Consider the following 20,025-nt stretch of genomic DNA (forward strand, 5'->3'; position numbering starts at 1 on the left):
TACACATACATATATGTATATATACATACATATATATATACATACATATATATATATATATATATATATATATACTTTGCGGATATAAGCGGCCCCCTGATGGCAGCCATAACCGCGATTAACCCATGGTTTAAGATTTAAGTAAGTACGATTAAAATTAAGAGTAGGACTATTATTATTTAAATGGTTCTCTGTAGTGGACAAGTTGGGCCCCTACGTGACATTACATTGTTTTTTTTAGGTTTCCAATTGACATTATGCAGTTGACTTGTTAAAACATTCAATAGATGGCAATTTGATAAGGAAATAGGCACACCTTTTATTATATACAGGACACTAAAACAAGCCCAGCAAAGAGCAAATAAGGGTAATAGGGGATGAATCTGTCATTTTGTGTGCTATTTGGCTACCACACTCAGCTGTGCAATCTCAGTTTATAGACGGCGGTGTTTCCGGCACCTCCCATAGGCTCAAGCCTCTTCAGCTCGCTCAAGCAGAGGATGAAGACGGGGGCCTTGATGCCAACATTGGTCATCTTCTTCAGCTCTTCCATCTGAAAGTCTACCTTGTCTCCTGTAGAGGGCAACAGAGACAAGAGTTGTCCTGATATTTTCCTGCTTACCGTGCAGCAGGAAAGTACCCACAGTGCTTTGTTGTGTAACAAACTTATTCCAAAATGAAATAAATTAATTGTATATATATATATATATACATATATACACACACACAATCCCTGTTTCCGTATAAGTTGGGAAATTGTTTTAGATGTAAATATGAACAGAATACAATTATTTGCAAATAACTTTCACCCCATATTCAGTTGAATATGCTACAAAGACAACATATTTTATGTTCAAACTGATAAACATTTTTTTTTTTGCCAATAATCATTACATTTATAATTTGATGCCAGCAACACGTGACAAAGAAGTTGGGAAATGTGGCAATAAATACTGATAAAGTTGAGGAATGCTCATCAAACACTTATTTGGAACATCCCACAGGTGTGCAGGCTAATTGGGAACAGGTGGGTGCCATGATTGGCTATAAAAACAGCTTCCCAAAAAATGCTCAGTCTTTCGCAAGAAAGGATGGGGCGAGGTACACCCCTTTGTCCACAACTGCGTGAGCAAATAGTCAAACAGTTTAAGAACGTTTTTCAAAGTGCAATTGCAAGAAATTTAGGGATTTCAACATCCACGCTCCATAATATCATCAAAATGTTCAGAGAATCTGGAGAAATCACTCCACGTAAGCGGCATGGCCGGAAACCAACATTGAATGACCGTTACCATCGATCCCTCAGACGGCATTGTATCAAAAACTGACATCAATCTCTAAAGAATATCCCCACATGGGCTCAGAACACTTCAGAAAACCACTGTCACTAAATACAGTTTGTTGCTACATCTGTAAGTGCAAGTTAAAGCTCTACTATGCAAAGCGAAATCCATTTATCAACAACATCCAAAAACGCCGCCGGCTTCTCTGGGCTTGAGATCATCTAAGATGGACTGATGCGAAGTGGAAAAGTGTTCTGTTGTCTGACGAGTCCACATTTCAAATTGTTTTTGGAAATATTCGACGTCGTGTCATCCGGACCAAAGGGGAAGTGAACCATCCAGACTGTTATCGATGCAAAGTTGAAAAGCCAGCATGTGTGATAGTATGCGGGTGCATTAGTTCCCAAGGCATGGGTAACTTACACATCTGTGAAGGCAATATTAATGCTGAAAGGTACATTCAGGTTTTGGAACAACATATGCTGCCATCTAAGTGCTGTCTTTTTCATGGACGCCCCTGCTTATTTCAGCAAGACAATGCCAAGCCACATTCAGCACGTGTTGCAACAGCGTGTCTTCGTAAAGAAAGAGTGCAGGTACTTTCCTGGCCCGCCTACAGTCCAGACCTGTCTCCAATCGAAAATGTGTGTCGCATTATGAAGCGTAAAATACGACAGCAGAGACCCCAGACTGTTGAAGGACCGAAGCTCTACATAAAACAAGAATGGGAAAGAATTCCACTTTCAAAACTTCCATAATTAGTTTCCTCAATTCCCAAACTTCTATTGAGTGTTGTTAAAAGAAAAGGTGTTGTAACACAGTGGTGAACATGCCCTTTCCCAACTACTTTGGCACGTGTTGTAGCCATGAAATTCTAAGTTGATTATTGTTTGCAAAAAAAAAAAAAAAAAAGTTTATGAGTTTGAACATCAAATATGTTGTCTTTGTAGTGCATTCAATTGAATATGGGTTGAAAAGGATTTGCAAATCTTGTATTCCGTTTATATTTACATCTAACACAATTTCCCAACACATATGGAATATATATATATATATGTGAATAAATACATTTGTTTCCTCAAAGTTCTACACTCAATTCCTAAGAATGGCAATGTCAAAATACATATGTGGACACTTATACTGCCATCTGGTGGTGTCAGAAGAGTATAACATACAATGGAATTTGGAAAAAAAGTGTAAAAATAAGAATTGGCATGTCACTAAACATGAAGTACACGTTTTTTACTTATGGACTAAGTACATCATATCAAAACATGATTCTTAGTTTTTATTCTACATAGGGTCCAATAAGCCCAAAGAGAAATAAAAAAAGCAAGTAAACAAACAGCTTGGGCCTTAAGAGGGTGATTCCATGTTGGAATAAGGCTAAAATAAGAAAATGTTGAAAAAGTGACACGCTGTGAATACTTTCTGACTGCACTCTGTGTAAAAAAATAAATAAAAACAAGGACTGACCTGGAAACTCTGCTAAGTACTTGTTCATGTTGTGGACCGCCTTGTTGAGGTTGTTCAGCGTCATCTGCCTCAGGAAGCTCGGTAAACTGTCAAACTCCCGCTCAGAGACCGCAGTCACACATCTGGGAACACACAAATGTATTTTCATTCATAAGAGCAGCAGTTAAAGTTCCACACAACATATGTAGGCAGATTGAAGACCTGTGTGAAGTTGCCCCCCCACCTTGTCCAAATCTCCTTAAACATGTCCCAACTTGTTTGTGTTGCAAACGTTACACTTTGTGTTCTTACGGTTTTGAAGTTATTCTGAAAACTATTTTCTGATGTGTGATATTGTCCAGCCTCACACACCCTCAACCTTCTCAAAACCTCCCCAAACCAGTCGCAATTGTTTGTGCTGCAAACATTTTTGGTCTAAATATCGTAGTTCAAGTTTTTAACGTTTTATGTAATTAGTTTGTAATTAATGTGTTAATTACATTAAACTTGTCCCAATCGTTTGTGCTATATTTGTGCTAGCGGCAATTGTGACGTGTGTTTACTTCCACGGTTATCGTACCTGTGTCAGTCTGTCTTAGAGGTCAGAAACACTTTAAATGTGTCCAAACTCTCACAGTCTTCTTTTATTGCTTCTGGTTGCTGGAAACCACTGAGATAGCATTTTAGCTAGCTTGCCTACAGCTAGCGAGACCTTCCCTTTGAGGATTCTATCAGGGTCTGTTGCCTGATAAGTCTTCAGTTGTGATGAGACCAAAAAAAGGTGCCACAGGGGACATGTATCACAGCATTGGAGAAGACTACCGGGACACAAGCGGGTGAAGGATTGCCTCACACTGCTAGTTTGTGCTGACGCTAGCAATGATTACATGAAGCCAGTGCTCGATAATCACTTGTTCAACAATGTCACAAGTATTTCCATACACAAGGAAACATTACTTTACTTTTTTGGTTTTTGAGCGCACCAACGAGACTTTTGTGTGTGTTTGTGTATGTGTTCAGTGTTGACATTTAAGCTTGCTGTAATGTTGTTCAAAAATTGTTGAACTATCAATCAATCAATCAATCAATGTTTACTTATATAGCCCTAAATCACTAGTGTCTCAAAGGGCTGCACAAACCACTACGACATCCTCGTCCACCTTGTTGTGTTGGTTTTATATATACATATATATATATATATATATATATTTATATATATATATATATATATATATGGCAGCACAGTGGAAGAGGGGTTAGTGCATCTGCCTCACAATACAAAGCTCCTGAGCAGTTCTGGGTTTAATCCCGGGCTTGGGATCTTTCTGTGTGGAGTTTGCATGTTCTCCCCGTGAATGCGTGGGTTCCCTCCGGGTACTCCGGCTTCCTCCCACTTCCAAAGACATGCACCTGGGGATAAGTTGATTGGCAACACTAAATGGTCCCTAGTGTGTGAATGTGAGTGTGAATGTTGTCTGTCTATCTGTGTTGGCCCTGCGATGAGGTGGCGACTTGTCCAGGGTGTACTCCGCCTACCACCCGAATGCAGCTGAGATAGGCGCCAGCGACCCCTCGCGACCCCAAAAGGGACAAGTGGTATAAAATGGATGGATATATATATATATATATATATGTATGCGACGAGGCGGCGACTTGTCCAAGGTGTACCTTGCCTTCCCCCCGAATGTGCGAAGAGGTAGTGACTTGTCCAGGGTGTACACCGCCTTCCGCCCAATTGTAGCTGAGATAGGTATCAGCGCGCCCGCGGCCCCAAAGGGAATAAGCGGTAGAAAATGGATGGACGAATGGACGGTTATGTGTGTGTGTATATATATATATATATATATGTGTGTTTATATATATAAGTATATACAGTACACAAACACACACACACGCACGCACGCACACACACACACATAAATATAAATAATCTATCTAGCCACTGTATCATAATTTTCATGTTAATGTTTTATGGCGCTGGTTATTAATCATAATTCGTTAACTTAAAAATGATAATAATGCCACCAAAAATGTTGCATCACAAACAATTGGGACTGGTTTGGGGAGATTTTAACAGTTTGACAGAGGTTATGAATAATAACGCATTAATTAGACTTTAATAGCATTAGAAAAAACATGACACACTAATAACTTTGAAAATTGTAACGGCACAATTAAATGTACCTTGCCGGTGTGTACAGGATGTAAACAAAATGTAAACAGAAAGTCACTTAGAAGGGAACCCGCCTCTTCAAATTGGCCATGCCCACTATTACAGGAAGTGATGTCATCTAAATGGCAGATCTCACGGAAAGAATGAATGAATAAGTGAAATGCTGGAACGCTGAGACATGGTCCACACACAGAGACACATTTGAAAAGAACGCAAATAAAGGTTCCACTGTTAGATCAAACATTAGCAGAACGTCACATGGGTGGACACAATCTTTACCTTCTGTTGTGTTCGGCTCTTTTCTGGTGATGGACGACCGCAGTTGTCCCCTTCTTTGTTTGAGTCTGCAAGACCAGCTACACAACACACACAAAAACATACAGGCAGAAGATAGAAATGAGTGCGTCCACAACTCCGCACAAGTCATACCTCTACATTAAGTGTGAATTGTTCTGGGTCCACATTTCCACAAACCTCAGAGCCTGGGGGTCAGAACTTCTTCCTTCACTATTAGTCTTATTTTCTAGACACACATTTGGTGTTGGTGTACCGTATTTTCCGGACCATAGGGCACACCAGATTAAAAGGCGCACTGCCGATGAGCGGGTCTAGTCAGGTCTATTTTCATACAAAAGGCGCACCGGATTATTAGGCGTATTAAAGGGGTCAAATGTAAAAGACTTCCTCGTGGTCTACAAAACATGTAATGGTGGTTCTTTGCTCAAAATGTTGCATAGATGATGTTTTACACACCATCTTCAAGTCGCTTTCTGACAGTCTCTTCAGGATGCGCCGTTTTGTGGGTGGTCTTATTTACGTGCCTCCACTTCGACAGCGTCTTCTCCCCGTCATTTTTGTTGTCGCGGTGTAGCGTGCAAGGATGGGAGTGGAATAAGTGTCAAAAGATGGCGCTAACTGTTTTAATGACATTCACACTTTACTTCAATCAACAACAGAGCAGCATCTCCTCATCCAGAAACAACAAGAAGGCCAGAAATCTGGTCCGTGAAAAACCATCTGACCGGAACTCTCTAATAACTAAAGTTCCTTGGGTGAATAATGTACACTTACTATACCGGTATGTTTTTAGCACATTCGTGGTGAGTTTACTGACGGATATAAGTAAGAACTTTACACTACTTTATATTACAAATGGAAACAGCGGAGGATGAATGTCTCATTACAAGAAGATACAAAAAACAAGAAGCTTATCGACCACGGTGTCAGCACAGACTACAACGGCAGACACACGCACATATTCAGGACTTATGCAGATCCAAATACACATCAGCAGGTACCAGAAGGTAAGAAAAGTTGCTTTTGCATAATATTCCGAAACAATACGCCAGGTAATTGTTGGAATAATTATGTGTAAGTTATCACACAACTCTTATGCTTAAAGGATGTTGCTATAGTTATTATCAATTGTGCTAGGGTTGTACTTTTCTAACTGTGCAAAGGGACAACTTGCAATCTTGGATTGCGAGTTGTCTCGTATTAGTGTTTGTGTCCAGACCCGGCATGCTGACTGCCAAGGGCGAACATTGAGTACTTTGATGCAGACAAAGCAGAGACAGGGCGGTATCACGAGTGTCAGCACATTTCCATTTCTGAATAATCATTTATTGTGTCTAACTGGGGCTGCTGAAATTACCCCTCCCTTGGGAAGCAGCCTCAGTGATGTAACCAGGGACCTCCCGAATAAATAGTGGAGCACGTGGGCTGTGCCTTAGAGCACAGGTTGGAACTGTAACTAAGTGTACAGCTCAATACATGAGTAAAACTTAACTCTGTCTCTGCATGATTCCTTGCTTCATGTCTGTTTAATAGATGTCATCAGTGTTTGAACCTGACAATAATGTCTGCTAATCAGTGCCATTTTACGGTCCTCGTACACAACATAATAATACTCATTATATGTTTAATGCGCCGACAATTCATCAAGCGGTGCGGCTTCATAGCATACCAAAGTCGTACTAAAAATATTTTGACAGATTTTTGAGCGCCCTGTGTAATGTTCTATATTGTCAATGGAACATTTAAAGTGTTGTATTGTATTGTATGTGACTATCAGTGGTACTTTTTAACTTTTATTGCAGTCCACACGTATGAAGTGAATTAGTGAATTGAATTATCTTTATATAGCGCTTTTCTCTAGTGACTCAAAGCGCTTTACATAGTGAAACCCAATATCTAAGTTACATTTAAACCAGTGTGGGTGGCACTGGGAGCAGGTGGGTAAAGTGTCTTGCCCAAGGACACAACGGCAGTGACTAGGATGGCGGAAGTGGGAATCGAACCTGCAACCCTCAAGTTGCTGGCACGGCTACTCTACCAACCGAGCTATACCGCCCCGCTCTTATGTATGACACCCCCCCATATCATTACACCACGTACCAAAAAAAATTGCTTGGAGGTCGGTAAGCACAACCAGAATTATCCCATACATTAGGCGTACTGTCGAGTTTTGAGAAAAAGAAAGTATTTTAAGTGCGCCAATAGTCGAAAAATACGGTATTTATATTTTCGATTTAAAGGAGCGCTCTGATGTATTTAAGAACCTTGTGCAAGAACTGAACTGAACTTGCGGACCACCAGTTGAATAGCCCAAATGATGAAAAAGAGAGGACCTAAAATGGAACTTTGAGGAACACCATTAAGTTTAGGTAAAGAAGTTGAATGAACGACTACTGGCTGCATCTGAAGTAAACAAATCACATTGCAAAAAGGAGAGGACTTAAAAGGGTGCCTTGAGGAACGCCTCAGTTGTGTAAATGACAAGTTTGGAACCCCCAGCGTACAATATTTGCGAACAAGGTTCAAATGTCAATCCAAGGAACTGACAATGTGTTCACACTGGTCCGAGTTCCTCTATACAACATTAGCACTCTCATATTTTTCTGAATTTGTTGTAAAAAAGTTTGTTTCCCACTGAACTCTGAGGCCAGGATAATGTCATTCCCGGACGGGATTTGGCCCCCGGACCGCCAGTTGAATATCCCTGCTGTACATGCTGACAGTAACAGGTAATTCAACAGGTAATTGGTAATTGAACAACAACAACGACAAAAGTGGGAACCTACTTTACAGATGTTCTGTGTGACCGAGCTGAGGTCGGGCATCTCTGGGGTTAAGGCCTCAAAGAGGTCCCCTCTGGTGCGGGGGGTGCCCAAGGAGAACTCCTGCGTGGCCCCTCCGTCCATGTCTGCGTCCATGCTGAGGACATCAGGCTCCGGGGACTTTCGGTCAAACTGCCGCGACTCCTTCTGCATTTCTTTACTGCCCTGGAGGCGACAGTTGAATCATTGTGAGTGTGATGTAATGTTGACAAAGCAACCAGCAGAGGGCGCATGGAACACATGAACCATTCCAAATGGTTTGATGTGGCAGGAATCAAAACAGGCATACTTGCCAACCTTGAGACCTCCGATTTCGGGAGGGGGGCGTGGTTAAGAGTCAAGTATTTTATATATACATATATATATATATATATATATAAGAAATACTTGACTTCCAGTGAATTCTAGGCTTCTAGCTATATATATATATATATATATATAAAAAGAAATACTTGAATGTCAGTGTTCATTTATTTACACATGTACACACACATAACACACATGTACTCATTGTTGGGTTAAGGGTTGAATTGTTTATCCTTGTTCTATTCTCTGTCACTATTTTTTTAACCATATGCATGTACAGTAGATGGCAGTATTGTCCCGTTTAAGAGTGTCAACATTGCTGTTTACGACAGACGAGCTGCTTTACGGTAGATGAAAACGTGACTGCTGTTGTTGTGTGTTGTTACCGCGCTGGGAGGACGTTAATGAAATTGCCTAACAATAAACCCACATAAGAAACCAAGAACTTGCCCTCGATCATTCTACAGTTATAAAATCATTGGGCAGACACGCTGTTTATATTGTGGGAAAGCGGACGTGAAAACAGGCTGTCCTCACTCAGGTCTGCATGGAGCTGGAGGAGGGCGTGGCCTCCAGCTCCGCCTGAATTTTGGGAGAAAATTTGTCCCGAGAGGTTTTCGGGAGAGGCGCTGAATTTCGGGAGTCTCTCGGAAAATCTGGGAGGGTTGGCAAGTATGAAAACAGGAAGCAGTATTGGAAACTCGGAAGTGACGTTACTCAAATAGTGAAAGGTAAGTGTTTTTTTTAGTACCCAGCAAGCACAGTGCAGTTAGTAGAACAACTGTTTTTTATTACTGTGTATTTGATAGGTGCTGTCTGAAATTCAAATATTTCTTTAATTTATATATATAAGAAAATAAATATATATTGCTAGAATTCACTGAAAGTTAAGTATTTCATACATACATATATATATATATGTATATATATATATATATATAAATTATATATGTATATATTATATACATATATATTAATATATATATTAATTACAGCCAATATAAAAATATTGGCTGTAAATATACTCTCCTCTTAACTTGGCAAGTATGATAAAGGAGCATAAGCCATTAGGAATCAATATTCGTGATCGTCATTAAAGGTTATTCATTGGCACGTTTTTTTAACGCAAATCGGGGCGATCGAATCCTAATAAAAAATGTTTGTGCTACTTACACTTTGTAACGTGTTTCCCAAAGTGGACTCCAGGTTGGGAATGGGCAGCATCGGTTTGTCCTCGTCGCCCAGGACACACAACTCTGGCACGTCGTAGTCCCACATGGCTGCGCCTGAGCCTTGGCGGCACGGCGTGGGAAGGTAGAAGGTGTGCTTGCCGTCACCCGGCGTGACGACACGACTGACCAGACGTTTCATGTAGGGAGTTTTGAAGGCCGGGATCTCAGGCGTGGAGGGCTGATTGTCGGGTGGACTCGGGGATTCGGGACCCTCTCGCGGCAGTGGGGAGCTATGGCCGTTCGCTTTCTTTATTTTGAATCCTGGCGTGCAAAACACGGGCAGCTCCGGGGACTCCCAGTTATCCAGTGCTGAACACAGAAGTGACATTAATATTATTTTCATGACATAAACACTGATTATTAGAGGAAGGAAGAGAATCCCTCTGCCATCTTCCACCAGTTTTTTAAATATATAAATCGCTTGCTTGAATTAGCTCATGTAGTCAAGGATCAGACCGCCAAGCACCCTGCCTTCGGCTGCCGCCCAGCTCACAACGCAGTGGCCCCTCCCATGAGTGGTGAGCCCATTGGAGGGGGAACCCACGTTGCCTCTTCGGGCTGTGCCCGGCCGGCCCGCACGGGCACAAGCCAGGCTACCAGGTGATCGCCATTGTGCCCCAACTCGGGGCCTGGCTCCAGAAGGGGCCCCGTTGACCCGTGAAATCGGAGTATCGGTTTTTTGAATGATGAGAATCAGCACCTCCAATTCCCAGTCCATGGTTCTCGCCCGGAAAAGGGTGGAGTGCCATTTCCGGGTTGGGGAGGACACCCTGCTCCAAGTAGGGGAGTTCAAGTACCTTGGAGTCTTGTTCACGAGTGAGGGAAGAGTGGATGGTGAGATCGACAGACAGATCAGTGCGGCGTCTTCAGTAACGCGGACGTTGCACCGATCCGTTGTGGTGAAGAAGGAGCTGAGCCGGAGGGCAAAGCTCTCAATTTACCGGTCGATGTACGTTCGGTCATAACTTTGGGTTATGACCGAAAGGACAAGATTTCCTCCGCCAGGTGGCAGGGCGCTCCCTTAGAGATAGGGTGAGAAGCTCAAAGGAAAGCCGCTGCTCCTCCACACTGAGAGAAGCCAGATGAGGTGGTTCGGGCATCAGGTCAGGATGCCACCCGAACGCCTCCCTAGGGAGGTGTTTAGGGCACGTCCAATCTTTATTTTAGATGGATCATAACAAATATTAATAATTATTGATATAAAACACTTATATCAAGACAGTTTTCAGCCGCCTTCGTTTATCGCTCTTAATCGATTCAGGGCCTGACTGTTCTAAATTAAAGGCCTACTGAAATGAGATTTTCTTATTGAAACGGGGATAGCAGGTCCATTCTATGTGTCATACTTGATCATTTCGCGATATTGCCATATTTTTGCTGAAAGAATTTAGTAGAGAACATCCACGATAAAGTTCAAAACTTTCGGTGCTAACAGAAAAGCCCTGCCTCTACCGGAAGTCGCAGACGATGACGTCACATGTTGAGGGCTCCTCACATTGTTTATAATTGGACAATAAGCTGGACTGGACTGTTAACACGGACCACCAGTACAAGAAAGGACAGAGCAGGCTGTACTTCCTCAGGAGACTGCACTCCTTCAACATCTGCAAAAAACTCCTGTGGATGTACTACCAGTCTGTGGTTGCCAGTGTTCTGTTCTATATGGTAGTGTGCTGGGGGGGCAGTACATCTAAGAAGGACAGCTCCAGACTTGAGAAACTGATCAGGCGGGCCGGTTCTACAATGGGAATGAAACTGGACTCACTGGTGAGGGTGGCAGAGAAGAGGACTGTTGACAAACTAGTGAGCATCCTGGATGATGCCAGTCACCCTCAGCATAGTGTTATCAGTAGCCAGAGGAGCCTGTTCAGTTCTAGACTGCTTCATCCCAAGTGCAGGACTAATAGACTCAAAAACTCCTTTGTCCCACACGCCATTAGACTGTACAACTCCTCTCTGGGGCGGGGGACGGGGGGTATTAGGATGACAGGGGATTCAAAACATTAACAGTGCAATACGTTTTCATAACATGGTCACTACTGCCTACTTTGTCTTGTTATATTCTTATTTTACTGTTATATTGTTATTCCCATTGTTGCTTTTATAGTTTTTATTCTCATTATAATATTTCTCTTTTTTGTTTCCATTTAAACCCCCATTATTTACTTTTTACTTTTATTTAGATTGATCTCAACTCTGTACACTGCAGCTGGAATTTTAATTTTCCTGAAGGAACTCTCCTGAAGGAATCAATACAGTACTATCTATCTATCTATCTATCTATCTAATGGGAGCCTCCAACAAAAAGTGCTATGCGGACCAAGAAAACGACAATTTCGCCATTAATTTGAGCGAGGATGAAAGATTCGTGTTTGAGGATATTGATAGCGACGGGCTAGAAAAAATACCCCAAAAAAAGTACAAAAAAAAAATGCGTTTGCATTGGGACGGATTCCGATGTTTTTAGACACATTTAGTAGGATAATTCTGGGAAATCCCTTATCTTTCTAGTGTTGCTAGTGTTTTAGTGAGTTAAATAGTACCTGATAGTCGGAGGTGTACGTCCACGGGTGTCTTAACACGCAGTGTCTCAGGGAAGTCGACGGCAGCTTCATGGACGGGGCAAGCTCAGCTTTTCTCCGGTAAGAAGCGACTTTTTAACCACAATTTTCTCACCGCAACCTGCTGGTTGACATTCCGTCGTGTTTCATGTTCTCTTGACCGCGCTCTGATGGATAGTAAATTTTCACCTCCAGGAATTTTAAAAAAGGAATCACCGTGTGTTTGTGTGGCTAAAGGCTAAAGCTTCCCAACTCCATCTTGCTACTTTGACTTCTCCAATATTAATTGAACAAATTGCAAAAGATTCAGCAACACAGCTCTCCAAAATACTGTGTAATTATGCCGTTAAAGCAGACAACATTTAGCTGTGTGTGTGTGCTTAGCGCTCATACTTCCTAAAAACCTGTGACGTCTTGCGTCACGTCATCATTACATGACATTTTCAAGACGAAACTCCCGGGAAATTTAAAATTGCAATTTAGTAAACTAAAGCGGCCGTATTGGCATGTGTTGCAATGTTAATATTTCATCATTGATATATAAACTATCAGACTGCGTGGTGGGTAGTAGTGAGTTTCAGTAGTCCTTTAATTCCCACATAGCACTCTAGACATGAAATAACGTAACACAAGCACACTCCTTTAGTCCAATATAGTAAACATAATAGGATAAATAAGTCATGTAGGATACATGGTCTCTTCTATTAGCCAATGCTACTTTACTGTTGATATTAGTCATTCATTTAGGCATTTTTGAGTGTGAAAATGCTGAATTGAGTCCAGAAATGTGCTAAAAGGAAATGTAGAGTGACGACTTTAGTATTTGGAGATGTGTCAAGCACACATTTGTTTACCTTCTTTTTGCAGCTCCTCAGTCACACGGATGTCTGGAGGCACCAGAGGGTCCTGTGCTGGGCTGCGGTAGAAGGGAAGAAGTCGAGACTTTAAAAAGTTCAGGAGAAGTTAGAGAGTAGACCTGCGCTTACTCCTTTGGGCAGTTGGCGTTTTTTCGGAACAAATCCATGGTAAAGTCATTGTTCAGACACGAGGTGTGCTCAAAGAGGCCGAAGTCGATCATCTGAGGCGTCCGCATGTCGTCCTCGTCCATGCGCAGAGCACATTTAGGGGTGAGGGGCAGCGGCGGCGGGGCGGGCGTGTGGAGCGCGGGCTGAGGGAGGCTCATCTCGGGCATGGCGGGCACCTTGGCGCACCACTCCGGTGCCCCCATGTTCCTCTTCAGCTGCCTCTCAGACAGGCCGAAGTCGGAGAGACGGGGGGTTCGCATGGGGTTGGTGAAGGTGGGCGGTGCTGCCGCCTGAGGAGAATCTGACCCAGCACTGGTTTCTGTCTCCACATGGTCTTCTGCTGCAGACTCTTCTTCTTCCTCAACTTCTGATCATGTAAAAGAAGCATTTGGAAAAATGATTCTTCTTCTATACGTAGCACGTCATGTGCAATCACAGCCCATGAAATGCATTGGCTGTTACAAAACTTGAAACCAGGGGTAGAAAGTGAAATGATTGCCAAAACTCCACTAACTCAAAGAAATGCTTTTTGGGTTTGTGAAACTTTTTTTGGAGTCTCTGAAACTTTCTTTTTAATCTGCGAATCTTTTTTCGGAGTCTGTGAAAAATTTTTGAGTTTATGCAATTTTCTTTTGAGGCTGTGAAATATTTTTTGAAGTATTTGAAACTTTCTTTTTAGTTTGGGAAACATGTTTTTGTTTGTGAAACATTTTTTTGTTTGTGAATCTTTTAAGGCTCTGAAACTTTTTTTAAATCTGTGAAACTTTTTTTTGAGTTTGTGAAACATCTTTAAAGAATGTGAAACATTTTTAAAGTCTGTAAAATATTTTTAAAGTCTGTGAAACATTTATTAAGTATGTCAAACCTTTTTTTGTGTGCGAAACTTTTTTTGGGTGAAACTTTTTTTTGTGTGTGAAACTTTTTTTGTTTGTGAAACTTTTTTTGTTTGTGAATCTTTGGAGTCTCGGAAACTTTCTTTTGAGTCTCTGAAACTTTTTTAAATCTGTGAAACTTTCTTTTGAGTTTGTTAAACTTTTTTTGAGTCTTTGAAACATTTTTAAAGTCTGTGAAACATTTTTTGTGTGTGAACCTTTTTTTGTGTGTGAAAAATTGTTTTTGTTTGTGAATCTTTTAAGTCTCTGAAACTTTTTTTAAATCTGTGAAACTTTTTTTGAGTTTGTGAAACATCTTTAAAGAATGTGAAACATTTTTAAAGTCTGTGAAACATTTTTTAAGTATGTGAAACATTTTTTTGTGCGAAACTTTTTTTTGTGTGTGAAACTTTTTTTTGTTTGTGAATCTTTTTTTGTTTGTGAATCTTTTGAGTCTCTGAAACTTTTTTAAATCTGTGAAACTTTTTTTTGAGCTTGTGAAACATTTTTTTGAGTCTTTGAAACATTTTTTGTGTGTGAACCTTTTTTTGTGTGTGAAACATTTTTTGAGTTTGTGAAACTTTTTTTTAGCTTGTGAAATTTTATTTTTAGTTTGTGAAACTTTTTTTTGTTTGTGAATCTTTTGAGTCTCCGAAACTTTCTTTTGAGTCTCTGAAACGTTTTTTTAAATCTGTGAAACTTTATTTTGCGGTTGTGAAACAATTTTTTGAAACTTTGAAACATTTTTAAAGTCTGTGAAACATTTTTTAAGTATGTGAAACATTTTTTGTGTGTGAAACATTTTTTGAGTTTGTGAAACTTTTTTTTACCAAGTGTAACTTTCTTTAGCTTGTGAAACTTTCATTTGAGTTCGCAAAACAATAGAGTTTGTGAAACTTTTTTGGAGTTTGTGAAAAGGTTTTTTGGGGTTTGTGAAGCTTTTTTTTTGATTTTGAGAAATAATTGTCAGTTTATGATACATATTTTGGATTTTGCATATTTTTGCAAATGTAAACAATAAAATTTCAGGAAAAAAGTCGTGACGTCATCACTTGTGTTTTTTCAGGGGGAAGTGGATCATTCTCAAAAACATGGTCAGTGCTAACATGTAAAGTGTGAGGATATTTCCTCTTATTCTTGTTCAAAACATGAACACCTTGCTCATTTTGCAAAGCGGACGTGGAACTCTGCTTCTCCATACCAATTTTTGCATTTGCGAACCATGTTCAAGGCCCAAATACATTCATAAATGGACCTTAATGCTCATATTCCTTTCTGTTTACCGTTGGGTCCTGGGCTGTCTGAGGGACCTTGATAGCCGTACTTTTCAAAGTGTCCCCTCAGTGTCTGGATGTCCTGGGCGACCTCGTGCTGCACGGCCCTGCAGGCGTGGATGAAAGTCTTCACCTCCTTCTCGTGTGTTTTCTGCTTGCTCAGCGCCTCTTGCATCTGGCCCTGCAACAACAAAGTGTTATAGCTGAAAAGGTCGGAAGTAGGGCTGGGCAATATGGTTCAAGAAAGAAAGATACAGTAAATTAACAAGTAGATGAATAATATTGACAAAATAATATAATGATAAATGACGCAATATGTATATGATAAAAGTACAGTGCTTTCCCCCCCGATATTCAAACACAGTGTTACTGTTCAAACTGTGTGTTGTTGAAGCGGGCAAAAATATTAAAAATACTTGTGAAATAAAACCTCTTCCTCTATTTTAATGAACATTTAGGCCGACTACGCTACTGCGTTTTGTTTTCTGAAGGGATACTTGGTGAAAAGTTTGAAAAGCACTGAAATAAAGTATCAAAAGTATCGATATTAGAGCATAAGATTGGTATCGTTATTTCCTTAATTTTGACCAGAGATTCAAAACCAGTAAAGTTGTCACATTGAGAGACAAAACTCAAATAAAATTTGAAAATCGAAAAAAATATTTTAAAGACTTGGTCTTCACTTGTTTAAATAATTTTGTCTTATTTTTTTACTTTGCTTCTTATAACTTTCAGAAAGACAATTTTAGAGAAAAAATACAACGTTAAAAATTATTTTAGGATTTCTAAACACTTTTTACCTTTTAAATTCCTTCCTCTTCTTTCCTGACAATTTAAATCAATGTTCAAGTGAATTTATTTTTTTTATCATAAAGAATAATAAATACATTTGAATTTAATTCTCCATTTTAGCTTCTGTTTTGTCGACGAAGAATATTTGTGAAATATTTCTTCAAACTTATTATGATTAAAATTCAAAAAAAATATTCTGGCAAATCTAGAAAATCTGTAGAATCAAATTTAAATCTTATTTCAAAATCTTTTGAATTTCTTTTAAAATTTTTGTTCTGGAAAATCTAGAAGAAATAATGATTTGTCTTTTTTAGAAATATAGCTTGGTACAATTTGTTATATATTCTAACAAAGTGCAGATTGGATTTTGACCTATTTATAACATGTCATCAAAATTCAAAAATTAATCTTAATCAGGAAAAATTACTAATGATGTTCCTTCAATTATTTTTTTAAATTTTTCAAAAAGATTTGGATTAGCTAGTTTTTTTCTTCATTTTTTTCGGTTGAATTTTAAAGAGTCGAAATTGATGATAAACTATGTTTCAAATTTTTTTTTTCCCGCTTTTTCAAACCGTTCAATTAAGTGTTTTTTTTATTTTTTTCTCTACAAAAAACTTTCTGTAGAAGGAACAAAAATGTCTGACGGAATGACAGAAAGAAATACCCATTTTAAAAAATATATATTTATCTGTTTCTATATATATTTATTGTGAGAAATCATTAAAATGATCAGTGTTTCCACAAAGATAAATATCAATAATTATTAATAATAACATAGAGTTAAAGGTAAATTGAGCAAATTGGCTATTTCTGGCAATTTATTTAAGTGTGTATCAAACCGGTAGCCCTTGGCATTAATCAGTACCCAAGAAGTAGCTCTTGCTTTCAAAAAGGTTGGTGACCCCCGTTTTAGATGTCTATGCGTACGACACCAAGCGGGGCTGCCGCGCATGCTCGTCTCTACTGATGCATGCTGGGTAGTGTAGTTGTTATAGTGTAGTGTAGCTCATGACGTCACAGTCGGTGTCAACATGGCACCCTGGCCAATGTAGTCTTGTCCTACCTTCAAGGCCAACACGTCGCACTTCAAGTCGTAATAAGCCCGCATGCCTCTCGCCGCCGCTTCTGGAACACCGAAGCAACACATCGTTCGTCAGAATGTTGAAGTCAGTCATGTTTAAAAATGCTGAAATTGAAGTTAACTCACCGCTGTCATCGCGCTCGTGTCGGCAGTCAAAAGAACGGTGAAGTTGCTCCGTCCCCGACTCGAGAGTCACGGCCAACTTCTTCAGCTCGGCGAAAAACTGCGACGTAGGATTCATTTTCCGGGCTCAAATTGTTGGTTAGTGGTTACATAAATGCTGGAAAATGCTTCTTCAGTACTCCATTTGAGCGGTGGTGTTTTGCTTTTGGCGCCACCGGAACTGTTGGTTTTTCTTCGTTGGTATTCTTGAACGGTATTTGCGGCAGTGCCCCCACTCGGCACTGTGCTGCAACTACACTTAGAGTGCAGCCTAAGGATGAAAATAAACACTGCATCAGGGGAGCTTTTTCTCATGCATATTGAAAAAGTCAAGGTATGCAGGGGCCATTTTGATGTATTTTTATTTAATAGAAAAATGCTAGAAAAAATATATTTATTTAAAGACAACACTTTATCAGCGTTGAGCTATAAGTGACAAATGATAATATTATTAATAATTAGTATCAACATGTCATCTTTTTCACATTGCATTGCATCTTTTTGTGTTTTTCCAATTATATGTTGTGAGCCTTTTCCTGTAAGAATACAACATAATAATGTTAATAACAATATTTTAATTGTGTAACCAAACTAAAAATCACTTAGAAATGAAAATTAACCACAATACTAGTGTTCAGTTATAATGTTAAAATTGTCGTAATGTAAGTTCTTCAAAATTCATTATGTCATTAGTAATAGTATTCTTTTGTGTATCACATTTTTTAAATGTATGCTTGTGTGATAATGTTATTTTGTTAGCAGCGCTATGGTCACATATCTCAGACATTATATGGCAGTAATGACACACTTTTGCAACAATAACTTAGACTTAGATAAACGTTATTGATACACAATGATACATATTTACACATATATATGCATCATATATACATACAGATAAACATTGATTACATGCTATGGTATGATTTTATTGCATGATTTTTGTGTATCCCTATAATTTAGGTAGCCAGGGACTGCAGATGGAAATGAGCTATTTAGCTATAATCTGGCACAGAACATATCTGTCTTTGAGCTTAATGTTTCTCTGCATTGTCCCTTCAAATAAAGTGTAAACAATACATACACAAACAGATATACATATGCACACACACACACACACACACACACACACACACACACACACACACACACACACACACACACACACACATATATATAGACATACATACTGTATATACACACATACATATATATACAACGGGGTTCTATTAACACTGACACGATTGTATATACGGCGGATACTGCCCTCCAAAATACTTTCTCTCGTTTTGAGGAAATAACATTAGAGGAATTGTTACAACGTGTAAATGGAATAAAACAGACAACATGTTTACTTGACCCTCTTCCTGGGAAACTGATCAAGGAGCTCTTTGTATTATTAGGTCCATCAGTGCTAAATATTATAAACTTATCACTCTCCTCGGGCACTGTTCCCCTAGCATTCAAAAAAGCGGTTATTCATCCTCTTCTTAAAAGACCTAACCTCGATCCTGACCTCATGGTAAACTACCGACCGGTGTCTCACCTTCCCTTTATTTCAAAAATCCTTGAAAAAATTGTTGCGGAGCAGTTAAATGAACACTTAGCGTCTAACAATCTATGTGAAACCTTTCAATCCGGTTTCAGGGCAAATCACTCCACGGAGACAGCCCTCGCAAAAATGACTAATGATCTATTGCTAACGATGGATTCTGATGCGTCATCTATGTTGCTGCTCCTCGATCTTAGCGCTGCTTTCGATACCGTCGATCATAATATTTTATTAGAACGTATCAAAACACGAATTGGTATGTCAGACTTAGCCCTGTCTTGGTTTAACTCTTATCTTACTGATAGGATGCAGTGTGTCTCCCATAACAATGTGACCTCGGACTACGTTAAGGTAACGTGTGGAGTTCCCCAGGGTTCGGTCCTTGGCCCTGCACTCTTCAGCATCTACATGCTGCCGCTAGGTGACATCATACGCAAATACGGTATTAGCTTTCACTGTTATGCTGATGACACCCAACTCTACATGCCCCTAAAGCTGACCAACACGCCGGATTGTAGTCAGCTGGAGGCGTGTCTTAATGAAATTAAACAATGGATGTCCGCTAACTTTTTGCAACTCAACGCCAAAAAAACGGAAATGCTGATTATCGGTCCTGCTAGACACCGAACTCTATTTAATAATACAACTCTAACATTTGACAACCAAACAATTAAACAAGGCGACACGGTAAAGAATCTGGGTATTATCTTCGACCCAACTCTCTCCTTTGAGGCACACATTAAAAGCGTTACTAAAACGGCCTTCTTTCATCTCCGTAATATCGCTAAAATTCGCTCCATTCTGTCCACTAAAGACGCTGAGATCATTATCCATGCGTTTGTTACGTCTCGCCTCGACTACTGTAACGTATTATTTTCGGGTCTCCCCATGTCTAGCATTAAAAGATTACAGTTGGTACAAAATGCGGCTGCTAGACTTTTGACAAGAACAAGAAAGTTTGATCACATTACGCCTGTACTGGCTCACCTGCACTGGCTTCCTGTGCACTTAAGATGTGACTTTAAGGTTTTACTACTTACGTATAAAATACTACACGGTCTAGCTCCATCTTATCTTGCCGATTGTATTGTACCATATGTCCCGGCAAGAAATCTGCGTTCAAAGGACTCCGGCT

The 20,025-nt window shown here is 39.8% G+C and overlaps 1 protein-coding gene across 1 annotated transcript; it reads right to left on the reverse strand.

Annotated features, from left to right (window-relative positions):
• Positions 1-294: 294 nt before the first annotated feature.
• ska3 (spindle and kinetochore associated complex subunit 3) lies at positions 295-17,563 on the reverse strand. The gene is made up of 10 exons (XM_061918272.1): positions 17,303-17,563; positions 17,159-17,220; positions 15,310-15,481; positions 13,116-13,521; positions 12,984-13,045; positions 9,510-9,877; positions 7,995-8,195; positions 5,191-5,267; positions 2,760-2,881; positions 295-573 (listed from the first exon to the last, which is right to left on the reverse strand). Exons 1-10 carry the CDS (start codon positions 17,415-17,417, stop codon positions 416-418), a joined length of 1,743 nt encoding a protein of 580 aa, XP_061774256.1. The 5' UTR covers positions 17,418-17,563; the 3' UTR covers positions 295-415.
• Positions 17,564-20,025: the final 2,462 nt, after the last annotated feature.

The sequence above is a fragment of the Nerophis ophidion genome, linkage group LG13 (assembly GCF_033978795.1).
Source record: "Nerophis ophidion isolate RoL-2023_Sa linkage group LG13, RoL_Noph_v1.0, whole genome shotgun sequence".
NCBI classification, from domain to species: domain Eukaryota; kingdom Metazoa; phylum Chordata; class Actinopteri; order Syngnathiformes; family Syngnathidae; genus Nerophis; species Nerophis ophidion.